This window comes from Oryzias latipes, chromosome 22 (assembly GCF_002234675.1).
Source record: "Oryzias latipes chromosome 22, ASM223467v1".
Lineage (NCBI taxonomy): Eukaryota > Metazoa > Chordata > Actinopteri > Beloniformes > Adrianichthyidae > Oryzias > Oryzias latipes.
In genome coordinates this window covers 4,062,910-4,082,342 of record NC_019880.2, presented here as the reverse complement: position 1 = coordinate 4,082,342, position 19,433 = coordinate 4,062,910, and the positions used below count along the sequence as shown (strand labels likewise).

The 19,433-nt window shown below is 41.9% G+C and overlaps 1 protein-coding gene and 1 long non-coding RNA gene across 2 annotated transcripts; both read left to right on the top strand.

Annotated features, from left to right (window-relative positions):
- Positions 1-706: 706 nt before the first annotated feature.
- Positions 707-6,354, top strand: LOC105356890. Its single transcript, XR_910942.3, has 3 exons — positions 707-1,335; positions 1,595-2,405; positions 6,094-6,354. It is a non-coding gene; the product is annotated as an uncharacterized LOC105356890 (long non-coding RNA).
- A 6,851-nt stretch (positions 6,355-13,205) lies between these two features.
- On the top strand, positions 13,206-19,115 carry LOC101171210 (leucine-rich repeat transmembrane protein FLRT2). The gene is made up of 2 exons (XM_023951900.1): positions 13,206-13,690; positions 14,404-19,115. The coding sequence occupies exon 2, from the start codon at positions 14,630-14,632 to the stop codon at positions 16,589-16,591; it is 1,962 nt and encodes a 653-aa protein (XP_023807668.1). The 5' UTR covers positions 13,206-13,690; positions 14,404-14,629; the 3' UTR covers positions 16,592-19,115.
- Positions 19,116-19,433: the final 318 nt, after the last annotated feature.

The following is a 19,433-nucleotide window of genomic DNA, read 5'->3' as shown; positions in this document are numbered from 1 at the left end:
AAGCATTGTGTTGGAGCTGATGTTCTGCCAACTGACTTCAGAGCCCTTTGTGGTTCCTGTGTCACCAAGATTGAAAATATATGAAAAGTATTGAGGTCTGAAAAATGGACTATGATCCTCTGACATCTTCCTACTAACAAATATCCAAATCAGGAGATCATACATGAAGGGCTCTGGAGCAAATACTTCACGGTACACTTACCAGACACACGACGATGGTACGTTCTATTTTCAATTTGCTCGCTGTAACCCTTGTGCTATCCTAGGCACTTTAACATTGGGAGTTGGGTCATCTAGACCCACTAGACAGTGCTCTGAACTTTTTTTCTTCAATGATTTGTGATCTTCACTGGTGTCCATGGATTTCATGAAATCCTCTTCACCTTTATTCATCTTTTTCGTGGTAGGAATAACACGTCAATGTAAGGTCATAGGATAGCACAAGGGTTACTTGTGGTCACACAAGTCTCGAGGGAACTGCAAGACACTTGTGCTACCCTTAAGATGCAGGCCCGGACAACCCAAAAACCCACAGGGCCAGTACGGCTCAACCCTCACACGGGTTCATGTGACTCACGGTTAACCGTCAAACTCAGAGATTAATACTAAAAGAATTCCCCAACTGAAGCTTCAGCATAATCAAACTAAATGTTTTGACAAGAAACAGAACTTAATAAATCATTTAAAGTCCAATTGAATCTATTGAAATACAAAAAAATTAGTTTCATTAGGTTAGTTGGATGAATGACAATTTTTTTTCTGCAGATTTTGTCAGCGTTTGAGCATGGCTGTGAATAAAGCCCAGTAATAACAGCAAGACAGCCTGATTAATCAAATTACATCCTAAATGATGGTATTTTAATGCCTAGAGGTAAACTGACGCTTGTAAGTTTGAAATAAACATGAAGTTTGAATTACAAAGTAGGAAGAGTGACAGGGAAGCCGGCCGTCTCCCACATTACAATGTTTGGCATTGCCAGGAAAATCGGAAGTCAGTGATGATGAGGAGGAGAAGTGATGAAGACTGACTGACTGAGTCCCAAAAAAAGAGGCGTATTTCCCAGCATGCCGCTGGATCAGACACAGTTCACTGCTGACGCCAGGCCACAAATATGGAGGTAATGAGGTGCAATGAGCTGCTGTGTGTGCTGCATTTACTGACCTTTAATGACTGTTTTGAAGAGAGGGAGTCACATGACCGGCGGCCTGCTTGTCCCCGGGCGAGGACAGCTTCAGGGCTGCGTTTGGAAGGACGAGCACGGAGGAAGCAGAGATGTCTGCCAACAACAGGGATGCATGAAATCTTTAATTAAAGCTTAAGACTCCATCAGCATGGTTAGTGCCAGCTAAATAATTCTCCTTTTATTAGCAGCTGTGTCTGTCTCATACAGAGATGCCAGAATGTTGTTTCGCAGCTCGTGTGTGAAATGAACAAAGTGATGCAACGACTCGTAAACACTCGGCCTGCAACTTTAATGCTTTCTGATGTTTCTGCTTGTCTGATGCTCTTCCCAGAACGAAGACTTGACTGTTTTTGTGATCCATCTGGTCCAAAGGAGCTCCAAGAGTTCATGATTTTTCCATCTTTCTTCAGGCACTGGTCATCTCAACTTCCTTCCTGGATTTTACAGAAGTTCTTGGCACTCCATCCTCCTGTTTCACCTCAAATTCTTCTCTGACCTGGCTAGAATCGTGCCTTACTAAAAACTCATGTTCACTGGGACTCAAACCTGTTGAAGGATGGAAACGCTGCAGCAGAATGGGCGCTGGCTGAAGGAAAGTCATATACTCTTTGACCTTCATCAATTAATTATTTTTACATTAATAGATGAAAAGTACAGCAAGAGTCTGCATGAGAAATTCAACTATGAATTACGTAAAAGATGTTTAAAATAAAATTAGTTTGAACCTTTTTCTTTAAAACAAATGAAAGTGAAATATTCTCATAAACTTTAAATTCTTGTCACTTTTTCAGTTTGGCAATAGAAAGTTGACTTAAAATTCAGTGCTGTAATTATGTACAATCAAAAGATTATGAATTTTCATAAACAGTTACTCTCTTGGTTTTTTATTTGGAGGTTCTTCCATAAATGGACTCATTTGACTTTATTTATTGCTATTTTTTGTGATTTCGCGTTTGTCTTTTCAAATCAATTTTTTGGTCAAAAACTGTAATTAAAATTTAAAATGACAAACTTTACAAAGTCTTGAAATTTGTTCCATATGTTCAAGATTTTGATCATTACTCACAGAATATTTAAATGTTAAATCTTTTCTTTTAAGGTTTCCTTAAATTAAAAACTGAAATTTAGAAACAAAAGCAGCAGAACTGATGGAAATCCACCTTAAGAACTGATGGAAATGTCAACCAGTGCTGCATGAAGTGATGGTGCAACAAAAAAAAGGTATTTCAACATGTTTGGTGCCAAAATGTATGAATATAGACGAAATGTGTCTCATTTTTGACATTCATTTGTGCCAGGCTGGACTTTTTTGTTTAGTTTTAAACAAAAGTTATCTGGAAAGGCAACATTTACAAAAACTGAAAGAAACATCCCTTTCATGAGTGGGGCCACTTTATCTCTGACCACCTTAGCGCATTTTCTTTCAAAATACAAAATTTTCTCCTAAGAAATTCTTTTGAAACATAGAAAAAAAATGCTTTTCATCACTCTGTTAAACTTTTAAAGGTTGCTTTTTTTTATTTATTTCCTAGAGTCTTTTTCCATAATACGTTCTTTAATAAACTCTGAAATCTGATGACACTGACACGCAGGTCAAACTGTGATGGGTCAAAGAGGACACCCGGGATGCTTTTCTTCCTGACTTACAGCCCTCGTCATTTGTTTTAGTGAAAATTGTTTCCCTGTTGGTTTGCAGGTTTACAGCTTCCCCGGTTAATATGTGGAAGTGAGCCTGCAGGCTGCAGCTCAGCAAAAACACAGCAACTCACTTCTTGGAATCTTTTAGCTTCTCTCGATAAATCAGAGCAAAGAGAGACAATGTGCAGAGGCGCCGCATGTGTGGCCTGACGCTCGTGCGCGCTCTCATTTGTTCCTCTCGGCGTGGGGCTTGTGGGGGGCGGGGCTGTGCGGGGGCCCGCGTGGGCAAGTGCTGCCCGGCTTTTGCTTTTTATGGTTTCATTTAGTATTCTGTGGTGGTCCTCTGCCTGAAAGCCTCAGTGCAGGTTTATCAGCTTGTTCTGACTCCCTCCCACTATAAACGGCATAAAGCAGAACATTAACATACAGATTACTGCCTGATACCTATAATCCAAGAATGGCTTTGATTGTTAAAATGATTTAGTAGATTAAAATTGTCTTTGCTTCAAACATCAGATCTAACAACAGAATAAACCTACTATCAAAGTCAGTCTGATGCAAGCATCGCATTCTGAGTATCCTTTGTTTGTGTCCGCACAGTGGTGTAGTGATAAGCACTTTTCCCCAGTGAGAAGGCCCTGGTTTGATTCCCACATGGAGTTTACACATTTACCTTGTTCATGTGTGGGTTTCTCTGAGAATTTCCGCTACCTCCCAAAGTCCAGAAACATCCTTTGTAGTACAATTTGTCATTTTGAATTGTCCTTCTGTGTGAATGAGAGAGTGTGTGATTGTGTGGTCCTAAAACAGACTGGCAGACCATCCAGGGTGTACTACAGCCTTTTCCATCAGTGGCTGGGATAGGCTCCAGCATACCTATGAGCCCAAAAGGGATTAAGCAGATTTAGTAAATGGATGTTTTTTTATTTGTAGCATCTACACTAATATTCCGGTTTTCCTGTTTCTGAGCATACAATCAATAATGCAGATAGCAACCGCAGTTCGTTTTTCCCTGTTACAAACCTTTAGCCCAATATTCAAATGTTTGTGGTGGAAAAATGGTGGCCATTTTAAAATTATAATGATAAATAATAAAACAACCTGAGCTGTGTTTTTTTACAAAGTAGCCACAAGGCGGCTCGTCACATAAACACGTCAGTTCCCTTTGTTAAAAACTGCTTCAACATAAATATATTTATAGACTGATCCAGAAAACATATTTTAGATTTGTTATAAATGAAATCTGGACTGTAGATGGGTTTTTCCTGGATTCTGTTTGTTTCATTTCAATGTTTGCATTGATTATTGCAATGGAGATTTTCAAATGGAGAAGCGTTTGACCTGACCATTGTCCCTATATGGTCACTGGTATTCTGAACGTGACATCCTCCCTCAACCCCATGAGGTGGCAACACCGTAGAGTCAAAACCATCTCAGAGCATCAAATGTTCAGAGAACATTTGATGCAAAACCCTAACTGCTACATCCAAGGCTGTGTCACACAGCCACTACATACATTTTGCATATTTTCCACATATGAAATTTTGATCTTTCGTGATGTCTGATGTACGTAATTCACCCGTTAAGGGTTTTTCAATATGTGAAATTAGTTTTTAAGCTGTTAAAAATGTTTCGGTCTGTTCGGAATCATGCAGTTTCCTTGCATTTTATGTAGTTTATTTGCAATTATTACGTAAATCGCATGCAATTGTGCATGATTTTTGCTAGATGGATATGGAGATTTCTGGCTTTCCACAACCATTCTAATGGACTTTTCACACCCGTGCCACCAATGTATAACTTTTATCAGGTAAACGGTGCACTTATCACATTTAAATTACGTAATTTATGCATAAATCACTAATAAATTCCATACAAACAGCGTAATAATCACCCACAGTTCATGTTGTGTGTTCTTTGCGTGGTGGTTCGTACTTCTTCCATGGTCTTAACGTGGTTTAGTTGTGATACATCTGCAAAACTTTAACGTAAATCATAAAAACTTTTCTCACATCTTCTATACATATTTACATATGACCGATTTTAATCTGTGCAATATGTGCAAAATGTACGTAGTGGCTGAGTGAGATGGCTTTCAGATTTGACAGGCCTCAGAAAAAGTCCACAACAGTGCAACAGTAAGAAAACGAAAGAAGCGCACTGTGTAAGGAAGAGTTCAGAACAGAGGAATACGAGGGAACAAATTTAAGATAATTGCTCGCCATGCATCTAAATGTCAAGGTGGTTGAGTGGTAATATGGGCTTGTTTTCAGCAACAGGAACTGGAGACCCTGCAGTCATGCCCTCCATGAACTCCTCCGCAGGAAGACGTGACCCATCGTCCTGCAATTGGGTCTATATGGCAACCAAACAAATATAAAGAATTTTCAAGTGTTTTCTATTATGCTTTGGAAACCAAGCCTCTCAAGAGTCATCACCCAGAGACTTTGCAGTTTGAATATATGGATTTCTTCATGAACTGATGGAGACAGACAGACAGACAGAGCAGTGATGGCAGGAAAGGGTTGCTGTAATGCTTCCCTTCCAACCCAGCTCTGCCTGTCCCAGTAGAAAATGCTGATGAAAACCATATGTGACTCATCTGAGGAAGAGGAGCGTCATTAATTTCCACTTTGGGCCTAGAGCCATCTGATGAAGACATATCCCTTCCAGTCTGGCCTACTACTGAATAATTAGAGCAGAAAGAGCTCCACCAATACACCTTGTGTTAGCTTAGTTAGAAAACTTAAAGGAACTGAGTTGGATGGCGGAAGATTGGAGCTGGAGGGACAGAAATCTACAAAACGGCTGATAAATCAAGTTCAATAAGTTTAAAAATGCCTCATGCTTATGAAAGTACAGTTTATCTGCGTACCTTGACGTTTTGTGCAGGCCTACAGACCATTAGGTTGCGTTTAGAAACCTTTTACACCAAATTTTTGATGCTGAAAACATCAGAATGTGCAAATAAACTGCAACTGCAGACAAACATGAGGCTGTAAGATTTATACATTCAAACACACTATTGTACAGATTTGTAGGAAGTTAAAATAAAGGGAAAGTCTTTCATACTTCCCAAAGTTATATTTTAATGGAATTTCTGACTCAAAATATTCATGCAGGTTTTTGTTCATACTAAAGAGAACACAATAAAAATGACATGAAGCTTTGAGTCAAGACAAAGGAGTGAAAGTAAAATTCTGCAGCTTTAAATTCTCCAGAGTTTGCTTCACATCTTTTGACACTCATGCTAATGTTTCCTGTTGTGCAGAAAAAGACGGAAATCCAAGGTCGCTGTGTGAAGACCCACCTGCACAAGAGCAGACTGAAGATGAAGGCCGTGCAATGATCAAGAGGCTGTTGATGGGACAGTCGATGGGAGTCCTGATTGAAAATGACCTTCAAATACTTTTACTTCTGCTGTCTGCTGCATTGTCTGTGTAAAACTTATGTTTTTAGCCACTTCTAATCCTCTGTTTGATTGTTTCAATAAAATTCAGTAAATTTCTGCTTGAAATTAAGTATTTGTTTGTATTTACCCACAGGAACAAAAATTTTATAACCAGAAGTACATATATCTTTCACACAACTAAAGCCTAAGGCAGAAGAAGAGTGCAACTTCCAAATACTTCCAAATACCGCTGCACCAGGGGCGGCTGTGGTGCAGCGGTAGGGCGGTCGACCCATGATTGTAAGATTGCAGATTCGATTCCCGCCTTGGACGCCCATGAGTCGAAGTGTCCTTGGGCAAGACACTGAACCCCACCTTGCCTCTGGTGGTAGGCGGGCGCCTGTGTTTGGCAGCGGAGCCGCCACCAGTGTGTGAATGTGTGTGTGACTGGGTGAATGGGTCTGTGACTGTAAAGCACTTTGTCCTTGTAGGAAGAAAGACGCTATATAAGTATACGCCATTTACCAAATACTAATAAATACTTTACAATACCATGGCGATGGTAGTCTATTTTTATGGCCTTGGTGGGGCCCTATGACCCTAGAGCAGAGGTGGGCACTGAGGGCCCCATTCCTGCATGTTTTCCAACACACCCTCCTCTGGTATGTTCTGATTGGCTTGACACACCTGAACCAGGTAATCAGCCATGGTAGGGCAAGACTATCTGGAAATCATGCAGACACACCGGCCCCTGGGACCTGGAATTGCCCCCCCTGGCATAGAGTGAACTGCAAGACACACCTGTGCTCCTGTACGACTCTCCAACATAATTAACAACCCCCCCCCCCCCATACAGGAGCATTTAAGGCTTAAATTCATTCCAAGTAAATGTTTTTGTGATATTTTTTTGGGGGGGGGAAATACTGGAAAAATACCTGTTATCTCCACATGGTCTTCCACAGGGATGAATATCAAGCCCCCTTCTGTTTACAATTTTGAATCCTAATTCTGCTTAATATTCTGCTTTGCACACAATATTCTGAGCTACCATGCACCACAAAATCTTGTCTTTGCATCTTTTTAGAATAAGAAAAGCATCTCAACTAAAATTCATGTATTTTTTCTTTCTAAAGTCAAATTTTCTTTTGTCTCAATAAACACTTACTACAATTTACATGCATAACGTGACGGTTGTTACTTTTGCAGCTCATTACATTAATTACTTTGAAGTTACATTTGATTTTAATGGGATTTTACATTAAAAAGAAAAAAATGTTAGTTATGCCTCAAAGTGTACCACTCCAAACATCACAAGGAACATTTTCTTGCTGTCTTTATCTGGATTTCTCCTGGACAACGTAGGCGATGCTTTTTATTCTCAGTCTGCTGTAAACAAGCTTAACGTTGCTGTTTTCCACTAAAAAAGACCGTTTTCTTCTAATAAGGTTCTGCCTTCCAGCCTTTTTGGAGCTTTTCCAAGAGTCCTTGGATCTTCCATGAAAATCTCTGCCTTTGAACTGTTTAATTTTCTATGTTAAATAATAACATGCAGCAACATCTTATAAAAATCTTAAGGAGTCCAGGTCAGGCACGAAATGCACAACTTTAATTAAGCTTACTTCTCTCTCACAGTAAAAGGATGAATGCTAATGTCATTTTGAATTAGTCTGCAAGGTCAAAGCTGTTGTCTTGTAGTGAGATAGCTTTTTATTGTGTTTGCCTCCGAGGAGAAAAAGTGGCTTCTTCTCTTGTTTGATAAACTTTCACTGACTGAATCTCAGTGTCTCCAGAGAGACCAGCTGATCAGTCCAGCAGCCTTTCTCCAAACAGAGACCTCTGGATTTCCTCTTTACTTAAATCAATTTCTTTGTCAGAAATAAAAGCCGAATGTTTGATGGAAAATGTTGAGTTTCTGAATTTGAGTTGGGGGTCCAGATCAGCCTGGTATGCCTCCTGAATCACTTCTGGGGGAATTGGTTTCTTCAAACCAACAAAATCTTTAAATATGTTCAAAGACTCTTTTTGGAAAATGGAACATTTGGCCAGCGTTCTGCTTCCAAGTTAAACATCCGGTCTTTCGGGACCCAAGCAGAAGTTCTGGTGGTTCCTTTTTTCTTAAAATCTGAATTCTTTGACCGTGCATGAAACAAAAAGAAATACAAGCACAAAGGTAGAAAATTACCTTCAGTCTTTTATATTTTCACTGTGAGACACCAAATTCACCAATAATTAAGTCTTAAACTTATTAAATTTTATAAAATTACAAGATTTTTGATAAACTACAAGTTTTGTGTCAAAGTTTGGGTATCTTGATTAATCCAGATTAATCCCTGGAAGATTTATGGAGATAATGAGCACTTTGCTCTTCTCTAGGCTGTAATCTGCCCTCAAAGCCAGGTAATCCATTAATCCAAAACTTCTGCAATGGTAATCTGATTCACTGAGGTCTGCAGGCACGCACACAGTACCCAGATTACAGTGACACGGCACAAATATGTCGCTGTAACCTGAACCAGCACTGACGAGCTGCAGGCAGAGTTAGTCCTAATTTTAATTTCATGGAGCAGAGCGCTCAGATGGAGCAGATGCCACATTTGGCAGAGAGGGAAACCTGCAGAGCCGTTAACAGATGATCTGAATCCACCACAGGCTGTGCATAAGCATGCAGACTCGCACAGGAGTGTGCACAAGCTCCTGCAGTGCACGCGTTCTGTGTGCGGATGCAACTCCAGTTCTGGAAGAGTCTCAGAGTTGAACAGTAAGAGGACAATTTACTATCGTTAGTTGACATTATTACGTTTAAAACAGCTGCCTTCCTACTGTTTCCTTGTTTCATTGTTTATGTTGTGTTTTTATTTGTAACTGCTCTTTTTTCTTCATTTACTCAGCTACTTTTTATATGTGGAAGAGAATGAACAAAACATTTAAGTCTTAAAGACGAAAAATATATACATTTAGCAGGAGAATACGTTTAGAAATGACAGCTTTGATGATGTGCTTTCTTCTGACAGCCTTTCTCTCCAAAATCTCCTCTTCACTCAGACTTTCATCCCATGATTCTTTCAAATCTTTCATGGGCTGATCATATATAAGTCACGCTTTGATTTATGATAGATTGCATCACTAAAACATGGTGGACTTTGATTTTCTGATCACTAACAGTACTTACTGATGTTTGGAGGAATGAAAGAAATGTTCTGAGTCTTATGAACCCAGGTTCAACAAAATGTGACCAGAACTTTTAAGGCTTTTTTTTTAAACAGTTCTGTGATTTTTATTCTTCTGAAAGTCCAGACCTTCAAATAATCTTTCCAACACTCTCAATCAATAGTTCAGAAATCAATAGTTCAGGTTTTCAGACTAAAGAAAATGATCTGACTCAAAAAGAAATCCCCAAAACTTAAGGTAACGTAAGCTAACGTAAGAAAAAATACAACTGGAAGCGGAATTTGTTCATGTTTCTATTATTAATGAGATTTTGTCATAAGATTGTATTGATATTCTTCTTTCTAGTTTTTCTGTTCATTTGTGATTGTTAGAAAGAAATCTAAACTATAAACAAAAAATGTTAAGCTTGACCTTTTGCCCCCGAGTTCATCCGTTCATTCAGTTACACTGATTCTCTCGTCTTCATCCACTGATGAGGCCACTTGGATTTCAAGGAAGACGTTTTTAAGTCCAGACGCCATGACTCAACTTTAAGGCAAGCCTTTATCTGTGTCAAGAAACTCCATCCAACCATCTTAATCCCCTACAGGGTCATGGGCCTCCTGCAGCTGACCCAGCCATTCCTGGATGAAGGCAAGGTACGCCCTGGATAGGTCACCTGTCTATTGCAGGGCCACACACTTACACCTAAAGGGGCAATTTAGACGCACTATGAAGCATGTTTTTGGACTGTGGAAGGAAACCAGAGAAAACCCACACATGCATGAGGAGAACATGCAAACTCCATATCAAGGTCCCAGCTGAGATACGAACCAGGGCTATCTGAGGCGAGAGCGCTAACCACTACTCCCCCATGCAGCCCGTGGGAATTAATAGTTTTTACACAGTTCCAACAGGCACCTTCAAAATAAAAATGTCTTTTTTTTCACAATAAAGTTATTCTTTTTTCCTTTGACACTATCGACCACGGTATTTTACTCCATAGATTAGAGCAGGACATAGGGATCAGAGGATCTGCTCTCCAGTGGTTTAAATCCTATCTGTCCGATAGGTATCAGTTCGTTAATGTAAATGGCCATTCCTCTCAGTGCACTCGAGTCAACTATGGAGTCCCACAGGGCTCAGTCTTGGGACCAATCCTGTTTACGCTTTATATGCTACCCCTAGGAAACATAATCAGGAAACACAGCATTAATTTTCATTGTTATGCCGACGATACGCAGTTGTATTTATCCATGAAGCCTGACCAGAATGACCAGATAGAGAAACTGAACGCCTGCATCAGTGACATCAAGACCTGGATGACAATTAATTACCTCCTCTTGAACCCAGAAAAAACTGAGGTCATTATACTTGGTCCTAAAAACCTCAGAGATGCTCTGTCTGCTCAGATAGTCTCCCTGGATGGCATAAGTATAGCCCCCAATTCCACAGTTAGAAACCTTGGGGTTTTACTTGACCAGGATTTATCATTTAAGGCTCACATATCTCAGGCGTGCAGAACTGCCTTTTTTCACCTGCGGAATATTGCTAAGATCAGAAATATACTTTCTAAGAGTGATGCTGAAAAACTCATCCATGCATTTGTTACGTCGAGGCTGGATTACTGTAACTCCTTGTTAGCAGCGTGTCCTAAGAGTTCCTTAAGAAGTCTCCAGCTTGTTCAGAACGTAGCAGCTAGATTGTTAGCTGGAACCAGCAGAAGAGATCACATCACTCCTGTGTTAGTTTCGCTCCATTGGCTCCCAGTTGATTCCAGAATCAAGTTCAAGATCCTCCTGTTAACCTATAAGGCCTTACATGGAATGGCCCCGTCCTATATTAAGGACCTCATAGTCCCTTACCATCCAATGAGAACACTTCGCTCGCAAAATGCAGGACTGCTTGTGGTTCCTAGAATTAGTAAAAGTACGATTGGAGGTAGAGCGTTTAGCCACCAAGCCCCTGTCTTATGGAATAAACTTCCAGCTCATGTAAGAGAGGCCGACTCAGTTTCTACATTCAAAGTTAGACTTAAAACATTCCTCTGTGGACAGGCTTATTGTCAGACTAGTTAGTATTCAGAGATTATTTAACTTAATGTTAATTTGTTTAAATTAAACTTAATAATAACTATTTCTTTTAAAAGGCTGCTAGAAGTTGAAGCTGGGGTAACTATGGTACACTGGGGTTCTGTCCTCTTTCCTTTTTTTACTTCTACGCTTCCTCTCCTCTATTCTTGATCATAATTTATCATTTAGTTCTCCATGCCTCTGTTTGGTACAGTGCGATTCATGTATTGTCCCTCTTTTCCTCTCCCCTCCTGGGGAGTGGGAGTGCTTCCAGATTCCAGTTGGTTCATCCGTGCTCCAGTTCCTGACCGTTTACCTCGCCTTTGCTCCTGCTCCTACACCTGGCTGTGGATCCTGCCTCTGGCTCGTCTCTGCTCGTCTCTGCTCTGTACCTGACCGAGTACCTCGCCTCTGCTCCTGCTCCTACACCTGGCTGTGGTTCCTGTCTCCGGCTCGACTCGCGCCTTTGACTGTCCCCACAACCACGGCTGGATGAAGCTCGTCTGCTGGACTTTATATATGTAGTTGTAGATTTAGATAAGTTAATTCTTCTCTAAGATTTCTGGTAAATCGCCTGTCCGTCCTGGGGGAGGATCCCTCCTTCATGTGGGCACCCCTGAGGTTTCTTCGTTTTTTCCGGAATCCGTTTTTTTTGGGAGTTTTTCCTTACCGCGAAGGGGGGTCTAAGGGCAGGGATGCCAGTATAGCTTAGTCTGTTTGTTAGTTCATTTTAGTATTTTCCTATTGAACTCTTTGTATTCGTGATCCTTTTGAGTTCATGTTTTACTTCGAAGCCCATCGAGACGACTGTTGTTGTGATTTTGGGCTATACAAATAAAATTGAATTGAATTGAAAATTGAATTTTTTTTTACGATTCATTTCACTGAACCAATTCAACTGAAATCATGGAAGTGTTTCCTTACATTGTTGTTTAAACTGTAAATAAGTCACAACAATGGGTGGATAACCTGTACTTTTGCATATTAGGGAATTGTTTTAATCCTAAACTATAAACTTACTCCTTTTATAACTTTATCTTCAGATCAAAAACCATAATCAAGTCATTTTCTTTCTATCTATCTATCCATCTATCTATCCATCTATCTTCAGTGGATCTTCTGTTGACTTTCTCTCATCCTCTTGTCTCTTCATGTGATCTCAGACTCCATGATGTTGACATCAGAACTCTGCTTCTCCATTTCAAAGCTATTTGGTCCGCTTCAGCCTTTGATTGGCTTCTGAGAACCTCTATGTGAAACCAAACTAGATAAAGATCTGACAGTTATCATCATTCTCCGCCGCCCATTTACTGTAGAGTTATTTTGAAAGACTATGCGAGTCTGAAAGCAGGTCAGGTCACATTGGACTCACAGGTCACTTTTGACAAAGAAATAACCTTTTTCCATTATTTTCTTTTAGATTTAAGTGCAGAGATTTTGTGTGTGTGTGTGTGTGTGTGTGTGGGGGGGGGGGGGTTCTTCACAAGAGATATTTTAGGTCACGTAAAAATTAACATAGAAAAGTTTTTATTTGGTTGACTACGATAGTCACCTGCACAATTAACACAGTTACAGAAAGAAGGCAGAGATAACTAGAGCCTTTTCTAATCTACGGATTTATTAATTTAGCATTGTTTACTGCTAATATTATTTATTATTGATTATAATTTTTTTATTATATTATTATTATTTTACATTAAAGAAAAAAAGTCTTTGTCATCCTTAAAAAGAAGATTTTGCCAGAAGATTCACAGAATCATTTTTACTGTGTTGTATTTCTTTTCTAAATCTGAAGTGACGCTGAAATGTTAAATGAGCACGCGCGGTGAGGAAGAGGAGGGCAGTAAAAGAGAGAGAGAGGGAGGGAGTGAGCACGCGCGCACAGATGCAGGGGGTGGAAGGGTTTGGAACAGTTTTTCAGGAACATGGACCTGACACGCAGCGCAGCTGCCGGCGGAGCGGCGGTGGGACCGGAATGCGATTCTGCCACCTTGCGCGCGTTCCCGTGAGTCCTTCACTCCTGAAGGCAGCGGACGGAGTTCGGCGGCGGCTTCGGCCGGCCGCGGAGTCACAGAGGGCTGGAGGAGGATGCGGGGCGGACCGTCGCTGACCTGAGCTCTGTCCACACCTGCTCCGGCCGGATCAGGAACATGCGCGCACGGCGCGGCCGCTTGGCTGCGCGCGGGATGCGGACTCGGCGCGCCCTCTGAGCGCAGCAGAGCGCAGCGGGCGCGCGTCAGGCGGCGACACTTTTGGAGGTGAGACTTCTGAAAGTCATTTCTGACAGAAAATACAAAAACAAAATTGTACTTTATTTGTTTGAAGAAGGAACGGAAATTACTGTTAGGGATGATGTGACTTAAAGCAGCAGTTTTCTCTGAACTCATCACAGCAGAACCCTCAGCAGAACTCCTATAGTCTGTCAACAGGCTGCTCGGAACCACTGCGCCTGCAGAGAGAGAGCCACTGAAATCTGCAGGAACATACGTCTTATTCTGCATGATGCAGTGATGAAGGAACTGTGCTTTATTTAAATGCAGTGACCTTGCAGGCGCAGCAGCAGTGAGAGGCCAGGCATCGATCTCAGTTTTGTCCCCATGTGAGGAATTTGTCTCATCTTATCTGGCGGACAGGCGGCATTCATCACCTTCCTGCTGAGCTCCTCTTCTTTAGCTCAGCAAACTTTAATGAATAACAGAGGAATGCTCAGGTTTTTTTTCTGCGACGCTTCCTCTGCTCAGCAGATAACCCCCAAAATGCTCATTCTGTTTCTTATTTCCCTTCTTTAATATGTTACTTTTCTCTGATTGAAGACAAAAATCACCTCGGATCCCACTAAACTCTCACCTTTGCCCTCACTCTGTAAATACTGTGCCGTTAATGAAAGTCATGTGTTTTCCTGCTCGCTGATTCATTTTTAACTCCTCCTTCTGCATGAGGGGTTTATAAAGATGTCACTTCTTTGCTGCAGGTTTGCTGCTTCCTTTGAAGTCACAGAGAAAACTGGTCGTTTATCATCAGCTCCTGCGTCCACATGGCTTCAGTGGCGTCGAGCATTGTGTACGCAGCTGGAGACAAACAGATGGACCTTAGCGATGGATCCTGAAGGAATAATATGCGCAAGATTGTCTGTAATGATGGGAGTTTAAGGACGATTGAAGGATTAATGAGGAACTTGATCTGTATATCGTTTTGAAATGGAGATCCAGTGGCGTTCATGGAGTAAGGGCTGCGTCTCTTTCCTGAGGCCGTGGATTCCTGTGCTGCTGGGCCTCCACCTCCAGTTCTCAAGGGCCTCCAACTGTCCCGAGGAGTGCCGCTGCGAGCGAACATTTGTTTACTGCAACGAGCGCAGCCTAACCTCAGTGCCTCTGGGAATCGGCGAGGGCTACAAGACCCTCTACCTCCACAACAATCAGATCAACAATGCTGGCTTTCCGCTGGAGCTCCACCATGTGGCCTCCGTGGAAACAGTGTATCTCTACGGGAACGAGCTGGACGAGTTCCCTTTCAACCTGCCTAAAAACGTGCGGGTTCTCCATCTGCAGGAGAACAACATTCAGACCATTTCCAGAGCGGCTCTGGCGCAGCTCCTCTGGCTTGAGGAGCTGCATTTGGACGACAACTCCATCTCCACGGTGGGGGTGGAGGACGGGGCGTTTCAGGAAGCTGTGAGCCTGAAGATGCTGTTCCTCACCAAAAACCACCTGAGCAGCGTGCCTATTGGTCTGCCGGACGTCCTGAAGGAGCTGAGGCTGGACGAGAACCGGATTGCGGTAATTGCGGAGGAGGCGTTCCAGAACGTCACGCGTCTGGAGCGCCTCTTGCTGGATGGAAACCTGCTGACGGATGAAGGGATCTCTCCAGGGACCTTCCAGGGCCTGGTCACTCTGCGGGAGCTCTCTTTGGCCCGCAACTCTCTGACCTATCCCCCCTCGCTTCTTCCGGGGGAGGTCCTGGTCAAGTTAAGCTTCCAGGAAAACTTGATAACTCAGATCCCAGTGAGAGCGTTTGCAGGCCTTCACAAGCTAGAGAAGCTGGATGTGTCCAACAACCAGCTGCAGTCTTTGGCGCCGGGCATTTTTGATGGCCTCTTCAGCCTCAGGCAGCTCATGGTGAGAAACAACCCCTGGCTGTGTGACTGCAACATGGGGTGGGTGGTGTCTTGGCTGAAATCCCTGCCCGCCTCCTTAAACGTGCGCGGCTTCATGTGTCACAAACCCGAGAAGTTTCGGGGTATGGCGATCCGGGAGCTGAGTGCTGACCTTCAATGCTCACAGCCAACGTCGCCGTCTGACTCTAGACCAGGGCTTTCTGCGCCCACAAATCCATCATTGGTCCCTCGTGTCTCCAGGAGACCCGCTCTCACACTCCCCACCCTCTACCCCATCTACACCACCAGGGAGGAGGGAATGAGGACTAAGACGCCCCTGCAGGTCACTTTCACCTCTCTAAATGGGTCAGAAATCCACGTGAGATGGGCAGCTGCGTTTCCGGTCACTGCCTACAAGGTGACCTGGGCGAGGATGGACCCCAGTCTGACGGGGGACACAGTCAGGGAGAGGATAGTGGGCGGGGGTCATCGGGGTATCAGACTGGCTAATCTGCAGCCTAAATCCACCTACCGCATCTGTGTCATCCCCCTGGATGAATTTAATAACTACCGGCCCAAGGATGACACCGTGTGCACCGAGGTTGTGACCACAGGGCAATTTTTCAGCCCCGAGGACAACAACAGCAACAACAGAAGGCGCTCCAGGCCTGAACAGGCCACACAGCCCGAGCCCGGCTCACCCTTCCTGCTGGCCGGGCTGATCGGAGCGGCCGTGATCCTGGTCCTGGTCTTCCTGCTGGGAATCTTCTGCTGGCACGTGCACAGAAAGGGCCGCTCTAAATCTGAGTGGAAATACAACCGCGGCCGGAGAAAAGACGACTACTGCGAGGCAGGCACCAAGAAGGATAATTCCCTGCTGGAAATGACGGAAACCGGCTTCCAGATTGTCTCGCTCAACAACGAGCAGCTCCTTAAGGCAGACTTCCGCATTCAGCCTATTTACACCCCAAATGGGGGCACGGCCTTCAGAGACTGCCCCCCAGGGAACAACAGCACAGTTTACTGCAAGAACAACGTTCAGGATGCAGACTTTTGTCATTCGTGACAATTTCTGAGCATTTTTACTGACAGCAAACTGTGTAGAGTGTTAATCCTGTTTGAGACGTGGAATTTATACAACAGACTGGACTTTTCTAGAACGTTGGAGATAAAAGTTAAGGATCTATGCTGTTTCAGTTTTGTACACGCACAAACAAACAGCTTCATGTCATTGTTTTGTTGTTTCAGTGAAGGATTTTTGCAGTCAAACGGCATTATCAGAATATGATCTGTAGCTGGAGGACAGAATCCAGATGGCAGATGTGTTTGGTTTAATTCCAGCCGCCTACGGTTCTCACTGACTGGTGTTTTGTGGTCCTGATGTTTCCCAAAAGTCATAATGTGGCTTTAATTGTTGTTCTTTCATTATTGGGGTCAGATTCGGATCAGGTCTCTTGATTTAACTCTAAAGACACCTTGGAGTCTTTATAGAGAAGATAAAAGCCCATCGGGGTGTCATTGTGACATCACAGTGTGACCATGGAGATATTTTAATTCTAACAGACAAACTGCCAGAAAAATGTAAAAAAAAAAAAAAAAAAAAAAACTTCAATTGACCGAATTACTTTTCACGGTTGCCATGGTGACACCATGAAACCAAACCTCCAGTACTGTACACCTGGGCATAGTTACAGGGCAGCTGTCCTGATGTCTTCTGTGCAGCAAGTGTGTAAGTTTTTTTTTTTGCCTTTTTCACATCTATTGGTAAAGATGGTGCATTACGTTGCGACGGTGACAGTTCTTATATGATGTAAAAGATTTTGTGGTTGAAAGATAAGAATGAGGATCTTTTTTTCACATTTCTTTACACCTTAAAACCGTCTTATGGGGAAGTAGCAGAAGGGGGACCAACAGCATAGCTGTCTCTCAGCTGATCCATCAAACATCCCTCCAGGTGTAAGAAGATGCTGGTGATACGCTGGACTGTGTCTGTTTGGACTTTAAACAGGGCAGGTACACAAGGACAACTTATTTTTTTTTTCAATATATTGCTCCCATCTGTCAAACCTTGTCAAAATGGGACTGGATCTACCCCCCCTTATTTTTCTTTTCTTTTTGGACCCTACAGTTTCTGTTTTTTTTAATTTTTTTTTATTTTGCTTTCCTCCACAGCAACTGTGACAGCAGTTACATGCACAACGATATTCTGACTTTAGCCCAAATGAGCTCTAACCTTAACCAATGCAAGTCATTTCCGTATTTTTCGGACTATAAATCACTAATGAGCATTAGTTCCAGCAGCCAAGAAATGCTAAATAAGTATATTTAGCCCTCATAAATAAGCAGGACTTTTGGGAGACATCTATATAACAAAATACAGGAACCAGAACTTACATTTCATTTAGAAAGGCAACTTTAATAAAATTCAATTTTAAGGTTTTTTATTGCCATTGTCAGTGAACAAAACAGTTTCACAGACTAGGAATTTGCTGCGGTGCCAATGTGCCACATACAACACTAATAATAATAAAAAATATAAACAAAATAAAATAAATAACAGAATAGATTGCAATAACAGATTGAATTTCTGTACACTTCACTACCTAACACATTTATGCTTATTTAGCTTCATGAAACACAGAAAGAATCTAGTATATTAGTGCAAAATATTAACAACTATTAAGATAACCAAGCATAAGGAACATGCTAACAAGTCAACTAAACCCTTTATATCACTTTAAATCCCTAAATTTTTGGTATTCGTCATTCTCTGTGTCACTTTGGAACAATTTTGTCCAGCCTGGCATAAGACTGAACAGTGCTTCTTCTTCTGTGTTGCTGTCAGTAGGAAACACTGAGACACACACCTACAGCGCCCCCAACAGTTAAAGCTATTTATAAAAATAAAATCACATATAAGTTTCACCCCTGCCCAACTATGTGAAAAAACTGTGACTTATTCTCCGAAAAATATGGTAATTATGGTAGTATCTTTAAAAGAGGCATTGGAATCCTGATTTGCTTTATCACTGTTTTCTGACTATAGGCTAACAGATATTTTAGTAAAATAAACTAATGAACACTCTGGCAGATCTGAATGAAAACTGTGGGCTAAAAATATATTGGCTGAGCTATTAAATGTAGTACAAATATTGTGCTTTATCTAGACACAACAGTTGACAGTACAGTGGCCCCTCATTTATCGCAGGAGTTGTGCTTTTACAAATAAACTCCTCACCACACACGTTCCATATGTTTTACACTTTTCTCTTATGTTTAAACTTTCATAAAAACAGAAGTCCAGAGTTATAGAATAAAAGCAAAGATCTGATCTCGATCAATGATGTATAGATTCGGCGAAAAGAACGTCTTCTGCACAGGGCACAATAAGGTATTGATTGACAAGTTCTACAGCCAATCAGGACAGAGACCACAGTGCACAAGAAAAGAATATTACATCGAGAAAAAAGAAAAAGAAAAACAATGAAACCATGAAAGGTGAAGTGCGATACAGCAAGGGAACACTGTATTCATTGTTCTTTTCACAGAAAACTACAAAATACACATTAAGAAATGGTTAAGAATAGGCAGAAAAAAATGCAAACATGTGAATCCAAATTTTAATTTATCTAGAAAATGTCTTTTATTCTGAACCCGGCGAGCTTGTACATGTAGTTGCCTTTTGGCAGGATTAACCCTTGTGCTATCTTAGATGACCCCACCCTTACATTGACGTGTTCTCCCTACCATGACAAAGGTGGATAAAGGTGGAAAGATTTCATGTAATCCATGGACACCAGTGAAGATCACAAATCATTGAAGAAAATGGTTCAGTGCACTGTCTAGTGGGTCTAGATGACCCAACTTCCAATGTTAAAGTGCCTAGGATAGCACAAGGGTTAAGAAGG

Excerpts from the sequence above, each read along its gene's own strand:
- LOC101171210 (XM_023951900.1), top strand. The coding sequence starts at position 14,630 with ATGGAGATCCAGTGGCGTTCATGGAGTAAGGGCTGCGTCTCTTTCCTG.